The sequence below is a fragment of the Hevea brasiliensis genome, chromosome 1 (assembly GCF_030052815.1).
Source record: "Hevea brasiliensis isolate MT/VB/25A 57/8 chromosome 1, ASM3005281v1, whole genome shotgun sequence".
Lineage (NCBI taxonomy): Eukaryota > Viridiplantae > Streptophyta > Magnoliopsida > Malpighiales > Euphorbiaceae > Hevea > Hevea brasiliensis.
This window is the reverse complement of record NC_079493.1, coordinates 120,159,768-120,184,353: the sequence shown is the minus strand read 5'-3', so window position 1 is coordinate 120,184,353 and position 24,586 is coordinate 120,159,768. Positions and strand designations below refer to the sequence as shown.

The 24,586-nt window shown below is 34.3% G+C and overlaps 5 protein-coding genes and 1 long non-coding RNA gene across 9 annotated transcripts; 2 read left to right on the top strand and 4 right to left on the bottom strand.

The window, feature by feature from the left end:
* Window positions 1-130: 130 nt before the first annotated feature.
* Window positions 131-5,919, bottom strand: LOC110651709 (kinesin-like protein KIN-13B). Of its 2 annotated transcripts, XM_021807106.2 has the most exons (12): window positions 5,444-5,919; window positions 4,867-5,088; window positions 4,396-4,590; window positions 4,016-4,117; window positions 3,531-3,608; window positions 3,352-3,433; window positions 2,810-2,969; window positions 2,430-2,723; window positions 1,546-1,764; window positions 1,091-1,445; window positions 935-1,000; window positions 131-574 (listed from the first exon to the last, which is right to left on the bottom strand). In XM_021807106.2, exons 1-12 carry the CDS (start codon window positions 5,609-5,611, stop codon window positions 395-397), a joined length of 2,121 nt encoding a protein of 706 aa, XP_021662798.2. In that variant the 5' UTR covers window positions 5,612-5,919; the 3' UTR covers window positions 131-394. The 2 variants fall into 2 exon arrangements, with proteins under 2 accessions (XP_021662798.2, XP_021662799.2); XM_021807107.2 differs by lacking the exon at window positions 935-1,000 and having other exon boundaries at window positions 5,444-5,885.
* A 2,688-nt stretch (window positions 5,920-8,607) lies between these two features.
* Window positions 8,608-11,653, top strand: LOC110651713 (pyridoxal 5'-phosphate synthase-like subunit PDX1.2). The gene is made up of 2 exons (XM_058149493.1): window positions 8,608-10,843; window positions 10,939-11,653. Exon 1 carries the CDS (start codon window positions 8,813-8,815, stop codon window positions 9,719-9,721), a length of 909 nt encoding a protein of 302 aa, XP_058005476.1. The 5' UTR covers window positions 8,608-8,812; the 3' UTR covers window positions 9,722-10,843; window positions 10,939-11,653.
* A 181-nt stretch (window positions 11,654-11,834) lies between these two features.
* LOC110636499 (mitochondrial arginine transporter BAC2) lies at window positions 11,835-15,274 on the bottom strand. The gene is made up of 2 exons (XM_021786225.2): window positions 13,748-15,274; window positions 11,835-12,847 (listed from the first exon to the last, which is right to left on the bottom strand). The coding sequence occupies exons 1-2, from the start codon at window positions 13,982-13,984 to the stop codon at window positions 12,155-12,157; spliced, it is 930 nt and encodes a 309-aa protein (XP_021641917.2). The 5' UTR covers window positions 13,985-15,274; the 3' UTR covers window positions 11,835-12,154.
* A 4,348-nt stretch (window positions 15,275-19,622) lies between these two features.
* LOC131181443 (uncharacterized) lies at window positions 19,623-23,314 on the top strand. Its single transcript, XR_009149942.1, has 3 exons — window positions 19,623-19,822; window positions 22,123-22,296; window positions 22,403-23,314. It is a non-coding gene; the product is annotated as an uncharacterized LOC131181443 (long non-coding RNA).
* LOC131181393 (G-type lectin S-receptor-like serine/threonine-protein kinase CES101) lies at window positions 20,163-23,185 on the bottom strand. Of its 3 annotated transcripts, XM_058149452.1 has the most exons (8): window positions 22,870-23,185; window positions 22,015-22,773; window positions 21,820-21,918; window positions 21,512-21,723; window positions 21,236-21,443; window positions 20,888-21,125; window positions 20,651-20,801; window positions 20,163-20,553 (listed from the first exon to the last, which is right to left on the bottom strand). In XM_058149452.1, the coding sequence occupies exons 1-8, from the start codon at window positions 23,183-23,185 to the stop codon at window positions 20,242-20,244; spliced, it is 2,295 nt and encodes a 764-aa protein (XP_058005435.1). In that variant the 3' UTR covers window positions 20,163-20,241. The 3 variants fall into 3 exon arrangements, with proteins under 3 accessions (XP_058005435.1, XP_058005426.1, XP_058005431.1); XM_058149443.1 differs by having other exon boundaries at window positions 22,015-23,185; XM_058149448.1 differs by having other exon boundaries at window positions 21,512-21,720; window positions 22,015-23,185.
* Window positions 23,315-23,697: 383 nt separating the features above from the next.
* LOC110651058 (SKP1-like protein 4) lies at window positions 23,698-24,562 on the bottom strand. The gene has a single exon (XM_058149508.1). The coding sequence runs from the start codon at window positions 24,514-24,516 to the stop codon at window positions 24,010-24,012; it is 507 nt and encodes a 168-aa protein (XP_058005491.1). The 5' UTR covers window positions 24,517-24,562; the 3' UTR covers window positions 23,698-24,009.
* Window positions 24,563-24,586: the final 24 nt, after the last annotated feature.

The following is a 24,586-nucleotide window of genomic DNA, read 5'->3' as shown; positions in this document are numbered from 1 at the left end:
TTGGTTAGTAAAATTTGATTGATCCTGACCGTTGATTAATTCCTTTTTTTTTTTTACCAACAAAAGAAAGCCAAATAGTCCATGATCCAAAGATCATAGGAACTTGCTTTTAGCGGTAGCAGAAAGCAAATAATAAAATTGTAAACAAGTATTCCATTAATGAATCAAATCATAGTGCATCATAACTTTACATAAGCATGCCAATTGGCATGCAATCCAATGCTTGCCTGTAACTTGTTGAACAAATAATCAAATCTCCAACCCCTCAAACCAAATAAAGAATACAAGAGATGCATAACGGCCGGTAAATCATCCAGAATTGCACATACCCAACTCCACTTCAAGGCCAACAATCGTGCAACCGACTGTAAAAGAGGTAACCATTTGTCATGGATTAGTACCTAGAAGAAGATGCTAAAATATTATGCTCCTTCAAAAGCTTCTGAAAATGCGCCAAACGATTTTGTAATTGGAGTATTCCTGCAGCCTTCTGAGAAAGAATAGCATTCAGTCTGGTGATGTAATTGTCGAGCTGATTCCCTGGTTGATCAGCTTCAACCAGCAGGTCCATCTCCTGCAATTGAAAAAAAGAACATTCATAAATATCCATGTATTACGTATTAACCCCTTGTACACATTTTTTTTGGGCTCCAAAATCCTCACAAGGCATGAAGCTACAGCACAGATCCAAAAACTCAGTAAGGTTGGTTTCCCAACGAAATGCGTCATCTCAAGTTTTCCAAAATAGTTACAGCTTTGCCAAGTTTTGCCACAGAGAATCCATTAGATCAGCACATTTTTTTATCACCCCAATTTATTCACAAAAGCTAAAGGACCCAAGGGCCATGGAGACGTGCTATGAACGAAAATGAAAGACTATGAGCTTAAGGCTCAAGTACAACGACAATTTGAGTGATTTGGCCACATCACATACCTCCCTAACAATGTTCATGGTCTCCTCCACCTGTTTTCTATGAGCATTTACGAGGTCCTGTTCTTCCTGAGGATATGTATCAGAAGTTTAATATGCCAACTTAGGTATCTGCATATCCAAAAGAACTGCATATGCATTCATTATTTTCTGAATTACCTGTAGCAGAGCATTTAAATCATCTGAATGTGAGTTCTTATCATCAGATTTTAACAGATCCTTCCAATTTGTCCAACCATTGGGTTTCCGTATTTTATCCTCTGAAATTGATAGATTATATGATTCCACCTTCACATTCTCCTTCCATATTGGTTTCTCTTGTTCGTAGGAGTCTTTAGATGCATCAAAATCATCTCGTTCATCTTGTTCCGCCCATGCATCATTTATTTCATCCTGAAAGGTACATGTAGCAGGTAAAACTGAGGATAAGGGCATGGTGGTTGATTCCTTTAGGTTTAAGGCCGAAGATAATATGTCCTTCTTTGGAGCATTTCCCTTTGACAGGCTCTTCACTCTGGAATATAATTTTCAAAGAAATGGCAAATTCAGGTATCAAATCACAACGAAATAAAATCACTGCAACACTTTTTATAGTTCAGATCATTTTCATTCACCTGTCAGCATATCTTAAGGTGTTAAGAGTATGTTCACATGATCCTGAGCTTGGAGAAATGCAGGATATCATAACAGTGCGGGAATTGCCAACAAAAGAATCCCTTAGAACCTCAGTCAACTTGCTGCCTCTGAAAGGAATATGACTCTTGTCATTGTCAAGAGCCCTTATGCATTCCTTCAATGCAAGTAAACTCTTGTTGATCTCTGCACCTTCCATTCTGCGCCATTTATAAGAAACAGCCAAATCAAACAAACTAATACACATAAAGCAAAGAAAATTTTATCATGAAGAAAGCCACTTGCCAATGCTATGGTTTGGGGGGGAAAAAAAAGAACTAAGATACAGCGTTCAGCTGTAAGTGTTAAAGATCAAATAAACCACCCTCAGTTCTATTATGAATGACTCAGTGAATAGAAACAGATAATTACGTGGTTAATTAAAGTAGAAAAATAAGACAATTTTAAAAGGCAGTGAACTACTTGTATATTCTATATGTCATTGCAATGTTTTTATTCCCAGTTGAGTTGTCAAACACAGCAATTTCTTTCTGCTGAGTCATCATGGGACAAGTCCAGCATTTATGGCGCTTGACAATCCAAGCTTGCTAAATGCTAACTGTGAAATATCAATTTCTCCAGTGGTAAAAAGTTTCTTCTTTTATTTGCCAACCATCCAACCCAGTGAACTGTGAAATATCAATTTCTCCAGCCCTAAGATAAAGCTAATGAGGATAGACAAATATCCCAAGTTTAACACACTCTGACAAGTTTTGCTCCATAAGCATTATATATTTATATCTGCAAGTTCTGTGCCATGTAATATTCCTTGGTGGTTTTGCCAGTGATTCTGAGACACATAAAAAGACAAGAAGGTAAATTATACCTTGTCTGTTTATCATTATCTGTGGTATCTGCACCACGTTCACTTCCAGCAAGATCTATAAAGGAGAGCTTGCCCACTGGACGTGGAGGCTTGCCATCAAATGACCTCTTGATAGCAAGTTGAAGTATGGCATGCGAACGAGAGGATTCCTCATTTGCACCCGTTGTTCCAGTACTTCTGGTAGCATTTCCTTTCTCAATGAGGTCCTTAATTGTCTCTACATCTGATACTTTGTACTCATGCAAACCAACAATGCAAACTTGCTGCTTGCCGTCCTCTCTCATGCAAAGCTTTCTGCAGAAGCAGAATTTCAAATTTTAGAAAGTTCAGAGCCCAAGGGAAAGCTACAAAACCAGACAAGGAAACTATATGCCCCTTACTTCCGGTCACTGAGAAGATCAAATAGTTTTCCCCCGTATATTTCGAAGAAACTCACAAATAGCTGAAATCCCTGGTTCCTGTAAGTGTGATGCATCAACCGCAATATATCCCGTGAAGCCTTGAGAGGTAATGGTTTCATAGTATATGTTTTTCCACTTCCTGATGAGACATGATAAAATCAGTACAAGCTAGTTTTACAGCAATAATGTGATTATTTTTATATTGATACCAGTACATAAGTACTTCAATGTCCTTAATTTGAAAAATCATTAACTCAATAACACATTTGAAGAATAGGGGTTCAATAGACAAAACTCAAAATTCAAAAAGGTCAAGGGCTTCAAAATGGGTTTGCCGTGATTCAAAAGAAAGTACTTTTATCCTTATCCAAAAATCATGATTAGAATATAATTCAACGTGATTTAATGATTATGAAAATAAATGAAAACAAAATTTAGTTAAAAATAATCTTTAAATGATCATTGTCCAAAACTAAGAATGACATCTATGATCCACCCAGTATTTCAGGCATAACAATTACCTGTTTGCCCATATGCAAAACAAGTTGCTTTTGTGCGTTCAAAAATTATTGGAACTATGGGCTCCACTGTCTCACGATATACCTAAGCAAAAATAAGTAGTAATCAATATATGCTCATAAAAGACTTGCATCTGAGGAGTTATTTTCTACACTCTTAATTACTCTAGCATTACACTCACCTCATCATTTGAGACTTCCTCATTCAGCACTGCATCAAAGACAAATTCATGCTTCTCAACATATTCAGTTAGATCAACCTGCAGAATAATGATATCTAAAATTATTAAAAACAGTTAATATTAGCTACTATGATGAGCTAAAAAGGCCATAAATAATGGTTCTTACAAAAAGAGTCTAAAATAATAATTAGACACATGATCATTATGACTACATTTTAATGTCTCCTTTCTGGTTGTTTTATGTGTCAAAACTTTATAAGATTGTAAACGTTCATTAATGAAAGCTATTCCAATTATGTCTTAAAGTTTGACAGACTTTTTCCTATTATTTTCATTCACATTTACTTTAGGATTACTAGATAGAACAAATTTAGGAAAATTAGATCCAAGGTTGGCTGAAATGGTTTTTGTCTATTTACTTTTTATTTGACTTCATCATTTTATAAATTGAACCACAGATGGTGAATATCACCACTGATGCATACCTTGAGCTTGGTCTCATGAACTGTTACAGAATTGGAATGTGTTTCTACTATATCTTCTTCATTTTTTGCCAGTTCCTTTTTATTCAATGGTCTTTTGCGCACCTGCATTGAAAAGCATCACCGGTTAATAACAAAAAATAGGAAAACAGTTGTCCTCCAAGTAGGTCAGACAATGCCTGAAGCATAAAAATTTTAATGCTTTGGCAGACCAAATAACTATAAATGTGATCAGGGGGAATTATGCAGGTCCACCGGCTATAAACAATGCCCATTTAGCCTTCGGAGTTGGAGCATATTTTCTTTATTTGGGCAAAGGATAAAATAGTAGCCAGTAAAACTTAGCGACAGGATGGTAAACCAACCAAATGGAGAGAACATACCACAACTTTGATCTTCGCAACGGAACTGTTTTTCTCTTTGTCCGCTGCAAAGCTCTTCAAGAGATTGTTATCCGGTAAAACAGGAGCTCTGCCAGTCTGATTGTTGGTTGAAATATAAGGTTCGGAGTCGTCAAAGCTTCTACCACGAACAGGATGAAACAAAGAGGAACTATCATAAAGGCCAGGAACTGGCATCTATCCACAAAGTAATAACAACAAGATGAGCACAAATAAAATAGCAAAGGCACATCACTCGATTCCCAAAAACAATTCTGAAATTTACAGTGGCATGTATAAACAAAGCTAAGGAGAAAAACTGCTAGAGCCTATGATTCTTGAAAACAACAATTTCAAGAATAATTTACAAATCCAATTTGAAATTTATATATATATATATATATATATATATATATATATAAAGACACACACCCCACTCACTGGTTTGCTCACTAGAAATGACAAGAGACCCACCTCAGGAAGTAACTCGGTATCAAACGATTGCAGATCCAATAGCCCAGGACTGAAATCATTTGGAAAGTCTTCGCCATTCTTCCTCTGGGTAGATGGCCGTGAACTGATAGGAGGCGTTGTAGGCTCTGCATAGAACTCATTTGTTCCATTAAAACTCCTCTGGGCATTGCGATACATTATCCCCTGCCCTCCTCCTCCTCCACCACCATGGAATTTATAGTCCTGTTTTAAGTTCCAACAAACAAACAGCCGAAAATATTAGCCTCAGATCTAGAAAATCTGTTAAATGAGCTGCCGTCCCAATAGATTTCTGAATAATCAGAAATGAAATGCCATTGCAAAACTTTAACAAACTAAACAAATGATCAGGAGCAAATTCAACAGATCAAAATTTTTTTTCTTTACTTTCATATTCCTGGAAACCAAACAATGGAAAAATGGTGAACTATCGAAATATTCAGATCTGTAATTTTGGCTCCAACTAAAACCCATTTCTAAAAGATAGTAGAAAAACGTGAAAGTCAAGAAAAACGTGAAAGACAATAAGGTTGAAGATATTGAAGAATTAAAACGAAACCTGAAGAGAAGGAATAGAAGAAGCAGAAGAATTTTGAAGGTGTTGAAGACCAGCAGATTGAAGCCATCTACAATTAGAAGAAGTATCTAAGAAATTATCAGAGTACTGTCTCTGGTGATGCACCGCCGTTGCTCCAGATCTCAGTCCCTGCCTTCCCATTCCGTTCATATTCCTTTTAAAGCCAAACAAGGTTCGATCAGTAGATGAGTTCTTTATCTATCTATATATGAATGTATATTTGTGTGTATCTGAAAATGAAGTAATGTTGAAGCCTCGCTTTCGTCTCTCTAAAAGCATATAAATGCTTCGATCAGAGCTTCCCTTTTCTCTCTGTCTCTCTCTGAGAGAAGTATTTTGATCTTGATTCCTTTCCACTCTCTTACTGGATAGTATCTCTCTTTCTAAATTCAAATCAGAAAGACCTCGTTTTCTCTCTCTAACGACCACTCACCATAGCTTCTATTTTAGTATTTTCCCCCCATTTTTTTTTAAATAATGTTAAATATATAAAAATATATCATTGTTTAATTTAATTTGAATTAATGAATATATCCTAGTTGGTACAAAATTAAATTAGATCATTTTGATATATTTTGATTTTTCAGGGTTAATTGGAAATAAATTATTAAATAGTATAAAAGGCAAATGAAAGGCGCGTGCGTCCACTGCACAAATTCAGCCTCAATTTTCTACGAAGTTGTGTGGGCCCGCCTCACGTGATGGGGCCCATTTAATTTTTTTATTTTATTTAATGATTATATTTTTAAAAAAATTATTAATTATGTAGATATAAATTTATTATCTTTTATAAACATAAAATTTATTTTTTTATAAAAAAAATATATTATTTTTTTAATACTTTTAATATATTTTATAATTAGCCGTCTTTTCAGGTGTAGGTGTTGTGTGGATTTGAACTTCGTAGATTGGACTCATCAGTTGATTCGTCAACCGATCGGAGGGGGTTGAAGCTCCCATATCATATGGTGAGACCAACGTATGATATCGTACGGTTGCATTTAAAAATCTGTATCAGCCAAACAAAGATCATGAACGTAGAATTGTCCCAGGTCGGAGCAAGGGACACGTGGGCCGTGCCAGGAGCCTGATCCGCGCGCCTATCGCTCTTGGTGGGGTTATTTTTATAACCGGTACTTAAATTTTTTCAGTGCTTCACTTCCCCGTTAACCTCAATTTATTATTGAGTTATTATTTCTTATTGTGATTTAATTTTATAAATATTTTTATAAAATTTATTAATTTTTAATTTTTTTATAAAATTAATTTAATTTTATAAAAATTATCATAATAAAAAATTAAAAATTTTTACATTTATCTTTTGATATATCAATTATTTTATAGATAAAAATATGCATCATGAAGCATGGGATCTTCCTAGTTTGTACCTTCCCCATTACTTGTAGTCTTTTTCTGCTTATCCATGGCATTTGGAAACCTCTTTATAATTCCTACAACACCATTTATTTTTTCCTAAAGACTTGGGAAAGCAAGCAATTATGTTGAACTGCCGCCATAGATGATGCTTTGGCTATGATAACATCAACGATTATGGTGATATCATATAAACAAAATTCGTTTATGTGTAGGAGTAAATGGAGAAGCAATAGAGGTTCTAATTACTTGTGTTTTTATGATTGGTATTTGCATACCCCACAATAAGAAATGAAATGTTTGGGTTATTATACACACATTTATGTCTCAATTACTATGTTACAATTTTTATTTTATTAAAATTAAATAGATTCTTTTCACAAATTTTAGTAATCCTATATTTGAATTTAGATTTCAAGAAATTTGACATTTTTATACATTAAAATTTTAATTTTAGATGTCATTTAATCATCACTTTTTTTTTTTAAATCATAGATAGAGTATTTATTAAAATTAGATATTCTTTGAATGATATTAAATATACACTCTCTCACATCGACTTAGTGCATTTAAGATAAATAATTTTAAATTACTCATTGATAAATAAATTTTAATTAATAAAATTCGAAAACCACAGAAACTCTTATCATTATTATTTGGGTTAGGTTAAATTTTCAATTATATATATATATTACAAAATAAACATTTTTCACAAAAATTTAGTGTCATCATGTATGAAATTTATTTTTTTTAACTGAAAGTGCATTTAAAAGGTGGCAAAGATTATAATAATTCACCGTGATAGAGAGGCATTAATTAATAGGAAAAATTGAGCGCATCTCTGCTTCTGATAATGTGAATTTTATTTTATACAGTTTAAAGATTTTTTTTTTTTTAATAAGGCGTTTGGTTAATTTTTTTAGAAATATTTTTAAATTATAAAATATAATAATACTTATAATATAATATAAAATATAATAAATTAATAAATTTTATTCCATTTAATTAAGAAAAATTAATTTATCTAATTTCACTTCAATTTTTTTTCAATTTCAATAAAATTTTACAAATTTACTCATCTCAAAACAAAACGATACCTTAAAAATGTATTTGTTGTCAGGGCTGAGCATTTGATTCAAATTAAATTGAATAAAATTGAACTGAATTTAATCATTAAAATAGAATTATATATTTTAAAAATCGAATCGAACTGAATTCAATCATGAAAATAGAATTATATATTTTAGAAATCGAACCAAATCGAATTAAAATAAATAAAAATTTGAATCAAATTGAACAGTACTATTTCAGTTTAGTTCGATTCAAATCGATCAATTTTAATTTTTTATTAATTTTTTAATTTAAATTTAATTTTCAAATTACTTGATCTGATTTTGATATTAATTTAAACTTAATAATCATTAATTAATAAAATTAAATAACTTATATATATAAAATTAAATAAAATTCATAAATTTTATACAAAAATAAGTTAATTTAAAAATTAATAAAATTATTTAATTTAATTCGATTTAATTAATTTTTTTCAAATTAAATTAAAATAAATAAAATTTTTATAATCTAAAATTAAATTAAATTAAATTATTTTAAAATTAAATTAATAAATTAAAATTATTCAATTCGATTTAAACTGTACACTCCTATTTACTGCCTAACAGTAATACCTATTGTCAATTGAAGCGAAAGATTTGAAAGAATACGTCCAAACAGGCCACTCCAAAAATTAAAATTTGGAAAGAACGGAAATGGGAAGTTTCTACATTTTCCACCGACTCCACCTACCTCGTCGTACCTTCTCGAAGGCACCCTCTCCTCTCTCTCCATGGGGTCTCTTTAATCTGCTTTATAATATAGAACACAAGAAACCAGACCCCCAAAGCCGAGCAGTTCAACATCAATTGCGTTCCATCTGTAGAACTATATCTGTTTCGTTGCTTCTTTCAGGCATTTTCACAAATGGAAGAAGATGGTGCTGTGACTGTCTACAATAGCAGCATCATTGCCGATGCCAAGAAGAACCCATATTCCATCAAGGTAGGTTTAGCTCAGATGCTTCGCGGCGGGGCAATTGTCCAAGTCACTAATCTACAAGCAGCCAAGATAGCAGAAGACGCTGGTGCTTGTGCTATTGTGGTAGCGGAACCAACGCGTCGAGGAATTAGGCGAATGCCTGACCCATCTCTTATCAAGGAGATAAAACGCGCAGTTTCCATTCCTGTAATGGCTCCAGCGCGTGTTGGCCATTTTGTTGAGGCTCAGATACTGGAAGCTGTTGGGGTTGATTATATCGATGAGAGTGAGATTCTTGCTATAGCGGATGAAGACAACTTCATTAACAAGCATAACTTCAGGTGTCCATTCATTTGCGGGTGTCAAAATCTGGGGGAAGCGTTGAGGAGAGTGAGGGAAGGTGGAGCGATGATAAGGATTCAAGGGGAGGTATTAGGCCATGGAAACATTGCTGAGACAGTGAGGAATGTGAGAAATGTGATGAAAGAGATAAGGGTTTTGAACAATATGGATGAAGATGAGGTGTTTGCATTTGCTCAAAATATAGCTGCACCTTATGATCTTGTGGCACAGACTAAGCAAATGGGAAGGCTGCCTGTGGTGCAGTTTGCTGCTGGAGGGATTGTGACCCCTGCAGATGCAGCACTAATGATGCAATTGGGTTGTGATGGAATTTTTGTGGGGAATGAAGTTTTTGATTGTGCTGATCCATATAAGCGAGTGAGGGCCATAGTGCAGGCTGTTAGGCATTATAATGATCCTCATGTGCTGGTCGAGAGTAGTTGCGAATTGGAGGAAGCAATGGCAGAACTTAATCTCAGTGAAGACAGGATCCAACATTTTGGTGGGAACTAGGGAAGTAATTCTAATTTCTAAATACAAGTAATGTATCTTTCTTATATGCAGTTGTGGATTATAGAGAGTTGGTCTTTCTTGTTGCTGTGTTAATTTTACTACTAATATGCAAGTATGTTGTATGTTGCATTTTATTGTCTGGAAAAACAGATAAGAATAGAATAAATTATTTTTTCAAATTAATGTTGAACCTTTTGTTTTAATAGATATGGGAGATTGCATCCACAAAGGATCCTAATGATACATTTACATGATATTTTGTAGCATGCTTATCACATAGAATGAAAAGCTCTGTGGCAGGGCTAACTAGTTATTGACTGATTGCCATGAGATTTGTTTTTTGATGTCCCTGAACAGACTCGTTCAGTGGAGTAAAATTGATGATGGAAAAAAATTTACTTGATGTGATTGCTTCAATGTTCGTTGATTGCATTTCAAGTGGCGTCTATTTCAGTAATTCCGTAAGGATAAAAAATGTTCTGAGTTTGTACTTGTTGCCTGTTATGTTCCCAATAATGAAATACTCTAGCAATTTCAATAACATCTCATTTTAGTGGACAAGAATTCCTGAAAAGTTTCATCCCCTAGAAAACTACTTTGTTTTGTTTTGTGCAAACACAAAAAGAGATATATGTTTCTTATCTTTAAATGAAAATAACTTTCTATGTCTGTCTTCCTGAACTTCTGAAATTCATCAAAGAATAGCTTCTTATCTCCTTCCTTTTCTTCTACCCTAAATCTATCCTATAGATTACATCTTTTTACATTTTGATTTGTCATAGATTGAATCCACCTTGGACCTCATCTAATGTTTGTTAAGTCCATCAAGCAACACCTATTTGATTCTTATATCCATTCTTTTCCCCGAGATTACATATTCTTGATCTCAGTGACTCAAAACCGACAAAGTTGAACATACCAAACTTTTTTCTTTCCTATCTTCTCCACTTGCCTTTCTTGTGCTTCTTGTAGTTCACAGAACTACATCAATGGCTGATGCTATAATACCAGTTTTTGACAACTTTGCTGATGGTGATAGCAATGAGAACCGTTTATCCATCAAGTTTGGAGTGGCCAAAATGCATTAACAAGTCATTGTTGAAGTCACCAATACAGAACAAGGTAAAATAGCAGACAAAGCCGGAACTTCCTGCATTTTTATCTACCGTGGTAACTTTCACATGAGTGATCCATCTCATGCTTGTCAAATCAAGCAGGCATTCTCAATTTGGTGATGGCAAGAGTGTCTCTATGGGGCATTTTGTTGAAGCCCTGACTTTCGAAGCAACTGGAGTAGATTATATTGATGACAGCGAACTTCTTGGTAATGTTGACAATGAAATCTACATTAATAAGCATAATTTTCAAGTAATATTTGCTTGTTAGTGCAGGAATTTCAAAGAAGTGTCCACAGGGATAATGGAAGGTGTAGTCATACTTTGGACGATGAGGTATCTAGGTGGAACTTGGCTGGGTTTGGTGACTTTGCTGGGTCACCAATAAAGATGTAAACAACAATAAAGATGAGGTTTTCTCGTTTTCACAGAAGATGTAGGCATCTTACGGTCTTGCAGCAGAAATTAGGTGAATGGGTAAGCTTCCAGTTATGCAAATTGCATTGGGGAGGCACTATGACTCCTGCTGATGCAGCACTCATGATGCAATTGGGATATGATGGTGTGCTTGGTAGATCAGAAAGTTTTGGATCAGACATGTATATCAGACATTTTCTACAGTTCAAATCTGTACAACTCAGGCATTTTCTATGTTTCAAATACATGTAGGCGAATTCGTGCAATTGTTCGGGCATTAGGCGCTGCAATAATCTTCGTGTCTTGGCAGAATGTAGCTATGGATTGGATGATACCATGGTGGACGATGATATTATTTAAGATTAATCTGATAATGAATCCGTCTGGTCTTTTCTTTGCATTTCAGTTCATATCTTTGCTAGTAAAAGAATTCTCATTATGTCCTATTAATAATCAACAGTAAATGGATTTTTCCTTCCATTTTTATGCCGTTACAAAAATAATACAATTAAATGTCTGTTTCGTGTATTCTGCACACTTTACATTCAATTCTTGTCCGGACAAACACATGGAAAGAGATGTAAAGTCTCATGAAGGAACAAAGTAATTCATTATGTTTTCGTCTCCAAACATGGCTATGAGCTATAATACAAAATGAGAACTGCATTTTAACTTTCTCATGGGTGGATTTAGTCAGAAGCTCAAATAACCCATACTCCATTAGTGCAAAAAGAGGAGGGCTCCAGTTTGCCGGTTCATTCAGTTGCTTCTATACCTAGAGATAAGTGAGAGCAGTGTTGAAAAAGGATTGCATGCCATATGCAATTCTTTGGCTGCTCTTCATATTATAATACTAACAGATAAATGGCGATAGCCATCCTAATTAGGGAAGATACTTCTCCTAGATTGTGTTCTCTCTTTGAATGCTTCCATTGTTGAATAAACACCTCAATGCAATCTCGTAAGCAGAAAATATTGCTCCATTCACAACAAAAGCCCTCGCAACAGCAGTTCCCAAACCGCGCCAGAGCACGCGGTAGCCTTCCTCTTTAACGCTTCTGCCAAGACAATCCAGAATGCCATTATACTTTTGTGGAGATGATGGTGTCTGAGCTTGCAGTCTGGTTTTTATAACATCTAATGGATAGCAGCAGACCCAACTTGCAACTCCTGCTAGTCCCCCAGCTATCAGCATTGTTCTTAAGCTTTCTTGGCCATTTTTTCTGCAGCCAGGATGGAGCTGCTCTCTCATGTACTCATATGTCCAGAAATAGAAGCCATGAGAAGGTGCATCTCTAAGAACGGTGATGGAAAAGCCTCGATAAATTCCTCTTAAACCATCAGTCCTGAGTATGCTCTTGGCAACACTTATAGGACCTTTATGACAATCTATATGATGGAGTTCTGCATGACTTTTGTCCTGCAATTGAAGGCGGATCTTTACCAGTTCAACAGGAGTAAGCATCAAACTCTGTAAAGCTCCAGTGCCAACTCCTCCTAAAGCCACACCTTTGTAGGAAGGAGGGTCATTAACCGAAACAGACGAGTCAAATGCTCGAGAAAGGATAGCATATATCTGGAAAGCCATGGCATTCTGCAACAAGCAAAAATGTTATCAACTTTGTCTCGTATCTAGAGAAAGAAAGCTGAGACAATGCTGCACATCCGTAAGCCATTGCCAGATGAAAATTCACTCAGTCAATTTCTGATTACCTGGACATATTTCTGAATCAGCTAGTTTAGTTTAGCTTATTCCTGAGACCAGCGTTAATAGTAAATTGATGGGTGACATGTAGATATGCTATATTCCATTCTTGCATGACATTCACAAACGTGTAGTGATTCTTGGAGTATGCAAAACTTTTCTTCTATTGCTCTTACCCAAGTATACCAATCCAGTAACATATAATTAGTAGCCTAGATCGAGTAATGTAAGCAATCAGAAGCTAAGATAGTAGTAAAAACTAGCGAAGAAAATCCCTGTTTATCAAACAAGGGATACCCACTTGGTGAAAGGATTTCTTTATTATGGTGGAAAGCAAAAGTCATAGAGGATATGCATTCGGTGGACCTACAGGCTCCAAAGTGGCTGAGGCTACATATTGGTATAGTAACCTTATATTAGTATAGTAACCTATCTGCATTTTATCAGATAAGCAGGTGGAGCAGTACCAGCTAAATATCAAGATAAGAGACATTTCTTAAAAAATTAAAGCTAGTCACTATCCATCCACTAAAAAGCAACATTAATCAATTGTCAATAATAATATATTTTAGCCCCCACAAGTTCAATCCTTCTCAGATTTTTCCACTATCACTCACCCCTCTCATAAAATTTAATATCCAGGTTAAAAAAACAGAACCAAAATCAAAGCAAAACTCTACATAATCATGATAAGGTTTTAATAATGTTCCATGGGACAGACTAAGAAATTAATATCTAAATATCATAAAAAAAGAGAAACTAGTGAAAATTGGAATGAAGAGCCATTACCTGAAAGGTGACTGATGCCAGCGGTGCACCCATCCCTCTGTAGAGTGCACGAGGCCCTTCGGCGGCGATGACGCGGCGGAGGATGCTCAAGGCAGAGCCAGAGTTGGAGTTTTGTTGTTGCCTGATACGCAGAGTATCAAGAGGATAACCAGAAATTATACCTGCAATGCCACCAAAACCACCGGCAACAAATTCTCTGCCCCAACTGCTAGCAAGGAACTCTGGCCAAAAATCCATTACGGCCTCACTCTCATTCTCTGAAACAACTAAAAATTTTGAATCTTATCTTCGCTCGGACACAAACCCAATTCTCCTTCTTCTTTATTGTATACCCAAAACCTATAAGCTATGACAAATCAATCAATTAATATGTATAATCTTCTTTGCTTACACGTAATTCCAGCTTTGAAAACTCTCTCCTTTCCTTATTCACCCTTCCACTCTTTCCAAATATGATATGTATTGGCTGCCTAATTAAGATGCATATTAGCATTTAGCATATACTTCTTTAGCAAAATGGAAAAACTCTCATTAATTTTCCTTTTTATGCACTCTTTCTTTCAAATCTAGAAAGTGCAATCTAGCTCTCACTATAAAAATCTTTTCCTTCTAAATGCTTTCTCAATCCATCAACCTCGTTTCTTGCAAAGGAAAAAAAAAAAAAAAAGAAGGAAGACAAATCTTTTTAAAAACAGTAGAATTCAAGAACTTAATCTTGAAAATAAGAAAGAAAAGTGAGGAGAGGAGAGAACTGGAGAAGAACAACCCATCCTAAGAACCTGGAAAGCACAGAGACCACGTTTTTGGTTGCTCTTTTTCCTTTCTAGCAATAATAGAACGAAACAGAAACCACCGGTTGCTATTTTGTTGGGACTGTAGCTGAAAGAGGAAACGGCCAAGGTCCACTTTCTATGTAGTCAATAGGAGCATGACACGTGGCCATACATATGATGATGCCAGAGTGTTGAGTGCTATGAGCCTAGTGTTTTAACACCTTTTGATTGCCCCAATTGAAAAGGAAATCGGTGGTAGGTGACTCAGGCAAGCGGTTGATGACATTAGCAGATTCATGGATTCTTGCATGGTCTTGAAAATTTAAGGAAGAAAGAGAATCTTTGTAGAAGCAGCATATGCCTAAAATCTTTAGATTCAATTTCGTTTTGGGCTCAAATTTTGAGGAATATCCGAATATGAGATAAGTAAATATTTATGAGAGAGGATTTTTGATAGGCTGTGCTGATATTTGCTCATGACTGCCAAAACAGAGAGGAGGAAAGCCTATATATGGAATTATGAAATATGGAAGTGTGCAGAAATAGGCTAGGCTGAGTTGATATTTGCTAATGACTGACAAAACAGAGAGGAAAGACAAGGTTGGAATGGTGGGGTTTGGATTGGCATAATAAAAAGGATGCAACTTGGTATTTACACTTTTGTTTTGTTAGGAAGGTGATGTCAGAAACCATTGGCAATGCCTGAGATGAGTTCTGAGATTGGGCATAGTGGCAAGCTTTTTTGTCTGCCAGTAATCCACTGAAAGTGTCCCACGACAGAGTAATCATGTCAAGTACTCAAATCTGTTGTTGGTCATTTTCTCATTCATTGCAAGTTCTAAACAAATTTAGGTATTAAAAATTAATAACTCGTTTATTTCCGGTTCTAGATCAAACTTACGCTCATAAAGTAAAATCTTTTAAAATGAGTTTTTCATAATTTTTAAATTTTTATAATTTTTAAGATTTATTTAAAATAAATAAATTTTATACAATTTATTTTTAAATTTAAAATTTTGTGTTTAAAAATAAAAAATATGTAAATTTTAATTCATTTACATTTTGTAAAGTCGAATATACCTATCACAAATTTTAAATAAAAAATACAAAAATTACTGGCAATGCTCATTTTTTTACTTTTATTTATCATTTTCATGTCATCATTTATACTTTGTCATTTTAAATTATTTAATTTCCATAGTATATAGAGTCGAAACAACCTTAGGGCCTGGGGGCTAAAATTTTTAGAAATTAAAATTTTACCTCTAAAATTTAATATAATTTTTAAAAAATTACTGTTTGCCCCCTTAAAATTTTTAAAATTAGAAATTTATTTTATAAAATAAACTAATATTTGCCCTCTAATATTTTATTTTTTATTTCAACCTCTACATTTCTATGTAAATTTCATTATTTTTTTTATATCATTTAACTTTAATCTCTTTATATTTTATATTTTTATTTTTATATTTTATAAAAATTTCATTTATTTCTTTTTAACATTTATTTTTGACCTCTCAAGAATTTATTTCTAGTTTCGCCCCCATAATGATAGATATATTTTAAAGGTAATAGTATATAAAATATGAGTATGTTATACAATATTATTTTGTTAAGTAAAATAAATATAATTATAAAATTATTCTTTATTTTATAATATTAGTATGTCAAGGATATTTTAAGAAATAAACATAAATGAATTTTCAATTCTGCATTTTAATTCAAACATAATTTTGTAGAATTCAATTTAAGTACATTTTCAACATACTAAATATGAAAATTCATTTGCAAATGGATTCTGCATTTTGAATTTTTAACGTGCTAAACGAGAGCTTAGTGCTTGAGAGGAAAAGAATTCTTTTCTAAAATATTTGAAAATTTTAAAAGGAAGACCTTATTAAAAGTTTTAAAAAAGAAGACCTTCTTAATCACAAAATAAAAATTTTGAAAACTTTCAAAGCATTGAAAAATCATATTTTAAAACTTCTATCATTACAATCACAAAGTCAAGATTTTTAATTACCTCCTCTAAACAAAACAAAGGCTTAAATATCGAATTTTAATTACTAAAAATCTGATTTTGCTCATTTTCTCATTTATTTGCAGTTCTAAACGAAATTTAAGTTTCAAACATTGAACCATCCCTTTAATGGCACTCTTCTATTATAATTCCTTGCTTTATAAAAGGTAAAGGCTCAAAATATATTTCCGCTCATGAAGCCCGACACCACCTTTTAAAGATTTAGCACTAAAGATGATCTCAACTCACAGTCCCCAATTACTTTATCCACCCGGCCCATCCAACTCAAAAACTATTTTCCGATTCTTTATAAACCAGTCTTCTAAAGCAAAGGGATAGCAGAGCAGTTATACAAATCATCGATTGTATTATGAATTTCCATTTCACAACACTAAATGCAAGGAAGCACCAAAAAAGATTCATCCCTAGAAATCTTCGGTGATGTCTGATTAAAAATAAATGTAAGCAACTGTAACTTTGGCACAAGAAACGTAAACAAGAGCAGGAAAGATTCATCGAGTTTCACATAATGACATTGACTCAAGGTTAAGATGCATTTAGCATGACAGTACACCATCATGTGATGTTAAGCAAAGGATGTCACAAGCCAACACTAAAGAAAAGATGTCATAATACAATCCGTAATCATTCGCCATTAATCAATATATTCTATTCTCATATGGGTTTGAAAACCCTCATTTCTTTCCACTCTTCTTGAGCCCAGAACCTCCGAAAGTTCCTTTCTGTCCTGCCTTGGCCCTAAGCTCCTTAAGTGCCTGCTCAACAGATGAACCAGATCAAATTAATTATTTGTCATGAATGAAACCTATGAAAAAGAGACGCAAAAACTACAAAGTTACAAATCCAAGTACTTTTACCTTTTCCTCTTCCTTTTTCTTCTGAATGTTTGCCGTATCAGTCTGTGCAGAACCAGAATAAACTCATAATAATAATAATAATAATAATAATAATAATAACAAATAGATTATAACACCTTTAGCACAAACTTCATAAAAGAAGGCAGAGAAGAATTGAGTGTTGTCACAAGGTACAATAAAAAATTTATAGAATAATTAACTTGCTTGATGCAAATGTAACCCTTACAACCAAATAAAAGTGTTCATTTATTAATTACATAAATGTGAAACTAGTATGATGAAGAGTAAAAGAAATCATCTTGCAGCACAACCACATATGCTTGAAACAAGAACAGATCAAGCATTTATGAAAATTGAATCACTAGTATGATAAACACTATCAGCAAAGTGTATGGAATTTCATCCCAAACAAACAGCCCCACGGCCATAGTTCAAACATAAACTAATGAAAATCGAATCAAGACATCTCAATTCCATAAAAGAAATGCATAAATACACACACAAAAAAAAAGGTAGACCAGATAAGAGCACACACACAAAAGAGGAAGGGGAAAAAAAAAAACCTCATAAATATGTTGGGCTATACACAAGTCAGATGATTTTTTTGGATAGAAGAATTTGAGAGAGACCAAATCCATTTCTCTTGTTTGAAGCTTACTTGACAGTATGGCATTCAAACAACCCCATCCCAAAGCAACAAATTTAAAGAAATCACCCAAATAGCTGGCTTCTGGTACCAACTCTAACATGTCACGTGGTGGATTTTAAAATAACAAGGATTAAATGTCATACATCAACTAAAAGAATTCTGGGCTTTGAATCTAATTGGGATTTTGGCAAAATCAAAATCCACACAGTTCATACAATGTCTGACGAGATTTCCTAAAACTCTCGAAGAATCAATTCCAATAAGAAGCCAATCTGCATCGCATCATTTTCACTAAGAAAGCTCACAAATTTCCTAGCAACCGTAAGCCAAAGGAATGGATAGTAACCTGACAAAATAACTTTATTGCAGTTCAAATTTTCCATTAATAAAGCAACTAATAAAGTTTCCCGAATGTTGGATTTATGGATCAATTCCAATAAGAAAACCAAACCAAATCAAGTCCAAGAAACTTGAACTCGGAAATACGTATTGCTTATCAATATAAACCTATCCAAAACCAAGCTAAACAATGCACAGGGTAATATAAAAAAAACAACAACTTATCAAAACTGAACCAAAATTATTAAAACTAATACCTCATCGTATTCCTTCTTTTCAGCCTTGGGCTGCTTCAAAGGCTTTGCTTTTCCACCTGAAAAAAAAAAAAAAAAAAAAAAAAACCCTCAAACACCGAATCGAACAAATCGAGGGTCTTGCCCCTAAAACAGAGTAGAAATCAATTTTCACAAAATTAAACGTAAAAGAAAAGTACCTTGCTTGGAAGACATGGCTGGTACTTAGGATTAGGGTCTGATTTGAAGAAACGAAAGAGGAATTGAGAGAAAGACGAAGAGAGTCCTAGCCCTAATTCACGCAATTATTGCAGGCACTTCGTCTAATACAAATGGAATGAAGGTGCCCTCCAAATATAGGTCGACGAGGTTGCACGTGTGCAGCTCGCTATCAATCCTGGCCGCAGATTTTGCACGTAAATTGCTCTTGTGATATTACTCATACCCCCTTGAACCATGATATGTTTTCTAAAGAAAGCATGGGTACTTTTGGAATGTAAAAATATCTTAAGTGTCATTTTTATTTTTTAAGATAATAAAACTTTCGATAAGAAAATTTAATTTTACTTAAAAAAATAATAAAGCTAATTAAAATGTCTATTAATTCCAAAAAATAAATTCTTCCATTGAAGAAAATATTTAAATTTTATATATTTTGCACCAAATTAGGATTTCAAATTTATCCATCTACCTCAAATCCAATCAATTTTCTTCTACTCCATTTCGATGCCAACTTATATGAGGCTATGTTGAAAAAACCTTCTCCATACTTCTAATACTCGTAAAATATTATCATATTTTATTAAAAATAATTTATTTTTATATATTTATAAATAATATAAATATATTATTAAATTAATGTCTAAAACTTATATTTCTAATTACATTTTGTTTTATAATAAATAAATTTATATTATATATTAATGAATTAAAATTATATATTATATATTATATTATATTATATTATTATATTATATATTTTAAAGACTACGACTTGCTTCTGCTTATTTTCTTGCTTTGAGTAGGTAATCGTCAGAAGGGATTCTCTAGCCTCTAGCGGAGCTACGAAATTGCAAATGGAGATGAAGAGGAGGCAAAGCTTGCATATTTTGGATGCCAATTAAAGAGCACAACCCCATAGAAAGCCAACTATCAAGTAGCTGCAATTGTCCTCAGTAGATTGGTATGTCCCTTCAAATGCTGATGCAAAATCATCATGTTCTATCAGATGGCAGTCATGAGACGCCAAATAATTTAATTCTTCTTCAAGAATAAAACTTTCATAAGTTTCCAATAGGGTTTAATTTTTTGATGGATGCGTCCAGTAATCTGCAGCTTTCATGTTTTCGCATAGATTTTTTCTAGCCAGATTTTTAACATTGCATGTCAGCTTAGGGTCTGAAATTTCTGTACCTAATACATAAATCCAAAACAAAGGCAAAATTTTGAAAATTGAATCCCTTTTTTTTTTTATCAAAGATAATAGAGAAATATCATTCAAGAAGATGAAAAAACCTCAGAAATATCACTCAAACCATTGTTAATATTTACATCTACTCTATTAATTGAGGTAAGTACAGATTAGGTGCTAAAGTAGAAAAATTATCTTGCTTCCACCACTGTAATTGATGCATTATTGTTGGAGAAAAAATGCCGGTTGTTTGGAGGAGGTACCTCTGGCTCTTCCTCAAATCTGTGAAGAAAAAATGCCGGTTGTTTGGGTGCAGGTAGATCTAAAGTTTCATTTGTTAGCATAGAAACAATATCTGACATGGTGGGTCTATTTGTTGCCTGGTCTTGTACGCACAGGAGTCCGATATGAATGCATCTTAGAACTTCATCATGAGGGCATGATTCATCCAAAGTTGGATCCATCAACTCTAAGCCTCTGTGCTCAATCCATAGCTCCCATGCCTGAAATAACTCGAGTAGTCTCAGGTTAAATTGTACATATGGGTTGAAAAATCTTGTGCACTTGAAAATAATTTCGATTTGAATGAGAAAAACTTACAAGTCCTATAAGGTTTAGTGGATATTCAGAACCATAGTTGCTGTTATTTTTCTTGCTGCTCACTATCTCAAGTAGGAGGACCCCAAAGCTAAACACATCTATTTTAATTGAAACAATGCCTTTCAAAGCATATTCCGGAGCCATATAGCCACTGAAGTCAAGTTCATTAAAACTCTTAGCATTTCAAGACACAGAACATATTTTTATATGATTGATTGTGGAGCTGATTGTACTCACTGTGTTCCAACGACTCTTCTTGTTTCTGCTTCTGATTCATTCCTCCCAAATATTCTAGCCATGCCAAAATCTGATATTTTGGGATTCATTTCAGCATCAAGCAAGATGTTACTTGCTTTCAAATCTCTATGAATTATTCTCAATCTTGAATATTTATGTAGGTAAAGAAGTCCTTGAGCAATTCCTTCTATGATGTGGAGGCGTTTTTTCCAGTCCAATAAGTTCTTTTTGGTAGGATCTGTTCCAGAAAAGAATTAATAATAGAATGCATGTTTAAGCATTGAAGATTACGAGATATAATTAGTGGAAGGTAGGAGAGGAAAATAGAGAGTATTGAAGTTCACAAACCAAATAGAAAAGAATCCAAGCTTTTGTTCGGCATGAATTCGTAGACTAGAATCTTCTCTTCTCTCTGAATGCAACAGCCAACAAGCCTGACCAGATTAGTGTGCTGCAGCTTGGCAATAAGCAAAAGTTCATTCTTAAATTCTTCTAGTCCTTGCCCAGAATTTCTTGATAGTCTTTTTACTGCTACTTGCTGGCCATGTAATTCTCCCTGAAACAATGACCAGTCAATCTAAAATAATAATTGATGCTTTTCTTACCATATATGTTTGGATGTACCTTGTAAACTGGTCCAAATCCACCTTTACCAAGCTCATTTGCAGCTGCAAAATTATCTGTAGCAGAAACTATGCTTTCAAAGCTGAAAAAATGTAGCTCATGGCTCTTCTTCCAGTCTCTTCTGACTTTATTTAGTGTCCTAGTTCCACTGTAATCTGTTGCAGCAGCTTCTAATTCGCGTAGTAAAATCTCCTGCTCTGCATCATTCTCTGCTGCAAGTTGTATAAGTTGTGACAAGAAGTTATTAATCAACAGCTAATGATGATTAGCAATCCTATGAAACATTCTAATTAGTTGTCAGAAGTTACCTGCCGTTCTATTTCTTTGCATAAAGTAGTACACTGAACATGCCACAAGTATAGCCACAAGAACAGAAAATGTTATGGCAGACCATATCCACCTCTTTGCTGCATTAACAAACATGTTCTTCATACTTACTGAATACAGTATAATTTCCTGATTAGTTTAAAAACTTGAACAATATGGGAGATATGTATATCTACCTTTCTTTCCTTTGAGGACATATATGACTCTGGTTTCATCATGTTTCTTTGTGAATGTAATTTCCTGACCCCATAACTCACAAACAGTTTGGTTGACACTTGTATAAGCGTATGCTGCACAAGAACAATTGTTCAGGCACTCTGCTTGACAATCAAAAAGGCTCAAGTTGTAACTTTGATCGAACTTCTGTCCTTCAGCAGACATGAATCCTTTCCTTGCCTCGAACGAAACATTCTGGCTCCTGCACTCAGGCATCTTTTGTGCCACACAGCCAGGATCAGGTTTGTAGGAACAAGCACCAAATGGTGCCATACCTCTTATTTCTAGTACAGAACCACTTGAATCTATCATATATCTTGATAAACTATGATTTTCACTTTCACTCAGGGAATATGTGAAGTAATTTGCGCCATCATTGGAGATGAAGCGAAAGTTTGGATTGCCTTCGTTTGATAATTGAGACACTAGTTCAAAACGCCCATTTTGCCACATTCCACTTGTCCAATATATGCTTCCTTTACACCATATGACAATTTGGGTGCTACTATTGTCGCGACCCATGCCAATGGTAAGAGAAAAAGACCCTTGGGCTGGGATATTGTCATTTATCCATGAAGTGAGCGACCACACTTGCATTTTTCTTTCATCAAATCCAAGTTTCATCCCAGGCAAGAGTGTGTCTGTGGGGTAATCAAAGCTTTGCCATAGAATCTGCTTTGTAGAACCATCTAAATTAAATTCTTTCAACACGAAATTCCCTGAATCCAATAGTGTTGCACTTACATTACTAGCTGCTTCAACAGAACTTAAAGGAAAACTGGAGCTGCCTTCATTATATAAAATTGTCAACTTGCCTGATTCGTCTATTTTCAGAATGTCGCCTGAATCAGAGATTGGATTATCTCGGTTGGCAACCCACACCACCTTCTTCTTGGCAATGAAAACTTCATTCTCATCCACCATGTTGTACCATATTCCCAAATATCGGCTTCTGGAAGTGCCAGGGCTAAAGAATCCTAATTTGAAAGTCCCATCAGCTGAAACCAGATGATCGTAGTCCTTGAGCTGTTGGCCTTGAAGTAACGTGTCTGCAAATGAATGAGAGAGACCAATCAACAGGAAATAACATAACGAACTGAGAAGGATTTTGCTTCTCTGTTTGGTGTCCATAATGGAGAGGTTTGAAGATGGAGGTGAATAAAAAGTATCTATCGTTACATGATACTTAGCTGTTTATTTTGACTCTTGACTTATCCGATGGTGGTTAATGTGAAACATCATGTGGGTCTATTTCTTCTCGATCATATCTTCAATAATGCCTTTATTTATTCAAATAATTTAGCATTTTAATGTAAAATGGTCATCATTAATTACACCAAGAATAGTCCTGAAACTTTTTTTTTTCTATTATTTATAATTTCTTACCCATCAAACCCCTATTTTTTCAACTTTGGCTGTTGTACGTTTCCTCAAAGCCAGAGATGGAATAAAAAATTCTTGATTAGGTATCGATGTTGGAGGTGGCGAATAGCTAAAAGAGTTTTTAAACCGAGTTTTTTCAAACACAAATACAAGACTTGAAATCTTGAACTTGTCAAGAATATTAAAAAGTGAAATCTTTTAAAAATTTTGAAAATCTCTAGAAGTCATATTTTGTAAAATTATTAATTCTTTCAAATTCTTGGATTTACTTTGATTCTTGGCAAACCAGAACTTTCAGTTCTTCTGTACAGAAATTCAAAATAACACAAAAAATCCATCTCCTTTTCACTGTCAAAAGGGTTTACTTTTTGAGCATTATTTAATAATGATTTCCGGTTCAAAAATTAAGGATCCCTAGAAGATGGCTAATCATCCATACACTATTACCAAAAGGACGCCATCACAAAACTTTAATAAGAAACTGTTGAATAAACCCTAAAATAACCTACATAAAGCCTATCGCTATAAGAGATATCCGGTTAGATAAAGAGGCTGGTGGGTTAATCACTATACTACTCAAAAGCCCACTGATTCTCCCTGCGAACTTCCGCTTCTTCGTAAGGCGTGTAGTCATTCTTGATGTGAAAAATCTGACGAATCTGCTCGGGAGTCTTTCCCCTCATCATATCAGCGATGCCTTTACACAGCAAATCCAACAGGTTCTTGATGTCCAGATAGTTTGCAGCCATTATCAAGTCAAAGAGAATATCTTGGTTCTCCATAACTTCCTTCACAAACGCATCATCCCAATTCTTGAGATCACGAAAGTCATTGCTGAAAAAATTCATATCCCTGATTTCAGCGGCCGCCTCCATATGCTTCTTGCAGTACTCAATGACTTTTGCCATGATTTTTCCGGTCACATTGGGCAATGGGATGGCGGAGTCGGCGCAGCCATCGTCTATCATGTGCTTGATGGTTCGGCACTCAAACAAGACTTTCTGCTCCACTTCGAATATATGGCCGTCCGAGCACTTCAGGGTGATTTTCATCTTAGATGATGAAGAAGACGAAGACATGATTGGCTGTGGCTGTGTTATTGCTGATGATTGAAGAGAAGATAAAGAAAAAAGGCTAAACTGCAGAACG

Excerpts from the sequence above, each read along its gene's own strand:
- LOC110651709 (XM_021807106.2), bottom strand. The coding sequence starts at position 5,611 with ATGAACGGAATGGGAAGGCAGGGACTGAGATCTGGAGCAACGGCGGTG. Across the intron at positions 3,609-4,015 it reads TTCATGAGACCAAGCTCAAG|GTTGATCTAACTGAATATGT; the intron begins GTATGCATCAGT and ends ATTATTCTGCAG. Across the intron at positions 2,724-2,809 it reads GATCTTCTCAGTGACCGGAA|AAAGCTTTGCATGAGAGAGG; the intron begins GTAAGGGGCATA and ends CTGCTTCTGCAG.
- LOC110651713 (XM_058149493.1), top strand. The coding sequence starts at position 8,813 with ATGGAAGAAGATGGTGCTGTGACTGTCTACAATAGCAGCATCATTGCC.
- LOC110636499 (XM_021786225.2), bottom strand. The coding sequence starts at position 13,984 with ATGGATTTTTGGCCAGAGTTCCTTGCTAGCAGTTGGGGCAGAGAATTT. Across the intron at positions 12,848-13,747 it reads TGGCATCAGTCACCTTTCAG|AATGCCATGGCTTTCCAGAT; the intron begins GTAATGGCTCTT and ends TGCTTGTTGCAG.
- LOC131181393 (XM_058149443.1), bottom strand. The coding sequence starts at position 23,185 with ATGGACACCAAACAGAGAAGCAAAATCCTTCTCAGTTCGTTATGTTAT. Across the intron at positions 21,444-21,511 it reads GATTTGGACCAGTTTACAAG|GGAGAATTACATGGCCAGCA; the intron begins GTACATCCAAAC and ends TCATTGTTTCAG. Across the intron at positions 21,126-21,235 it reads CTTGGATTCTTTTCTATTTG|ATCCTACCAAAAAGAACTTA; the intron begins GTTTGTGAACTT and ends TTTCTGGAACAG.
- LOC110651058 (XM_058149508.1), bottom strand. The coding sequence starts at position 24,516 with ATGTCTTCGTCTTCTTCATCATCTAAGATGAAAATCACCCTGAAGTGC.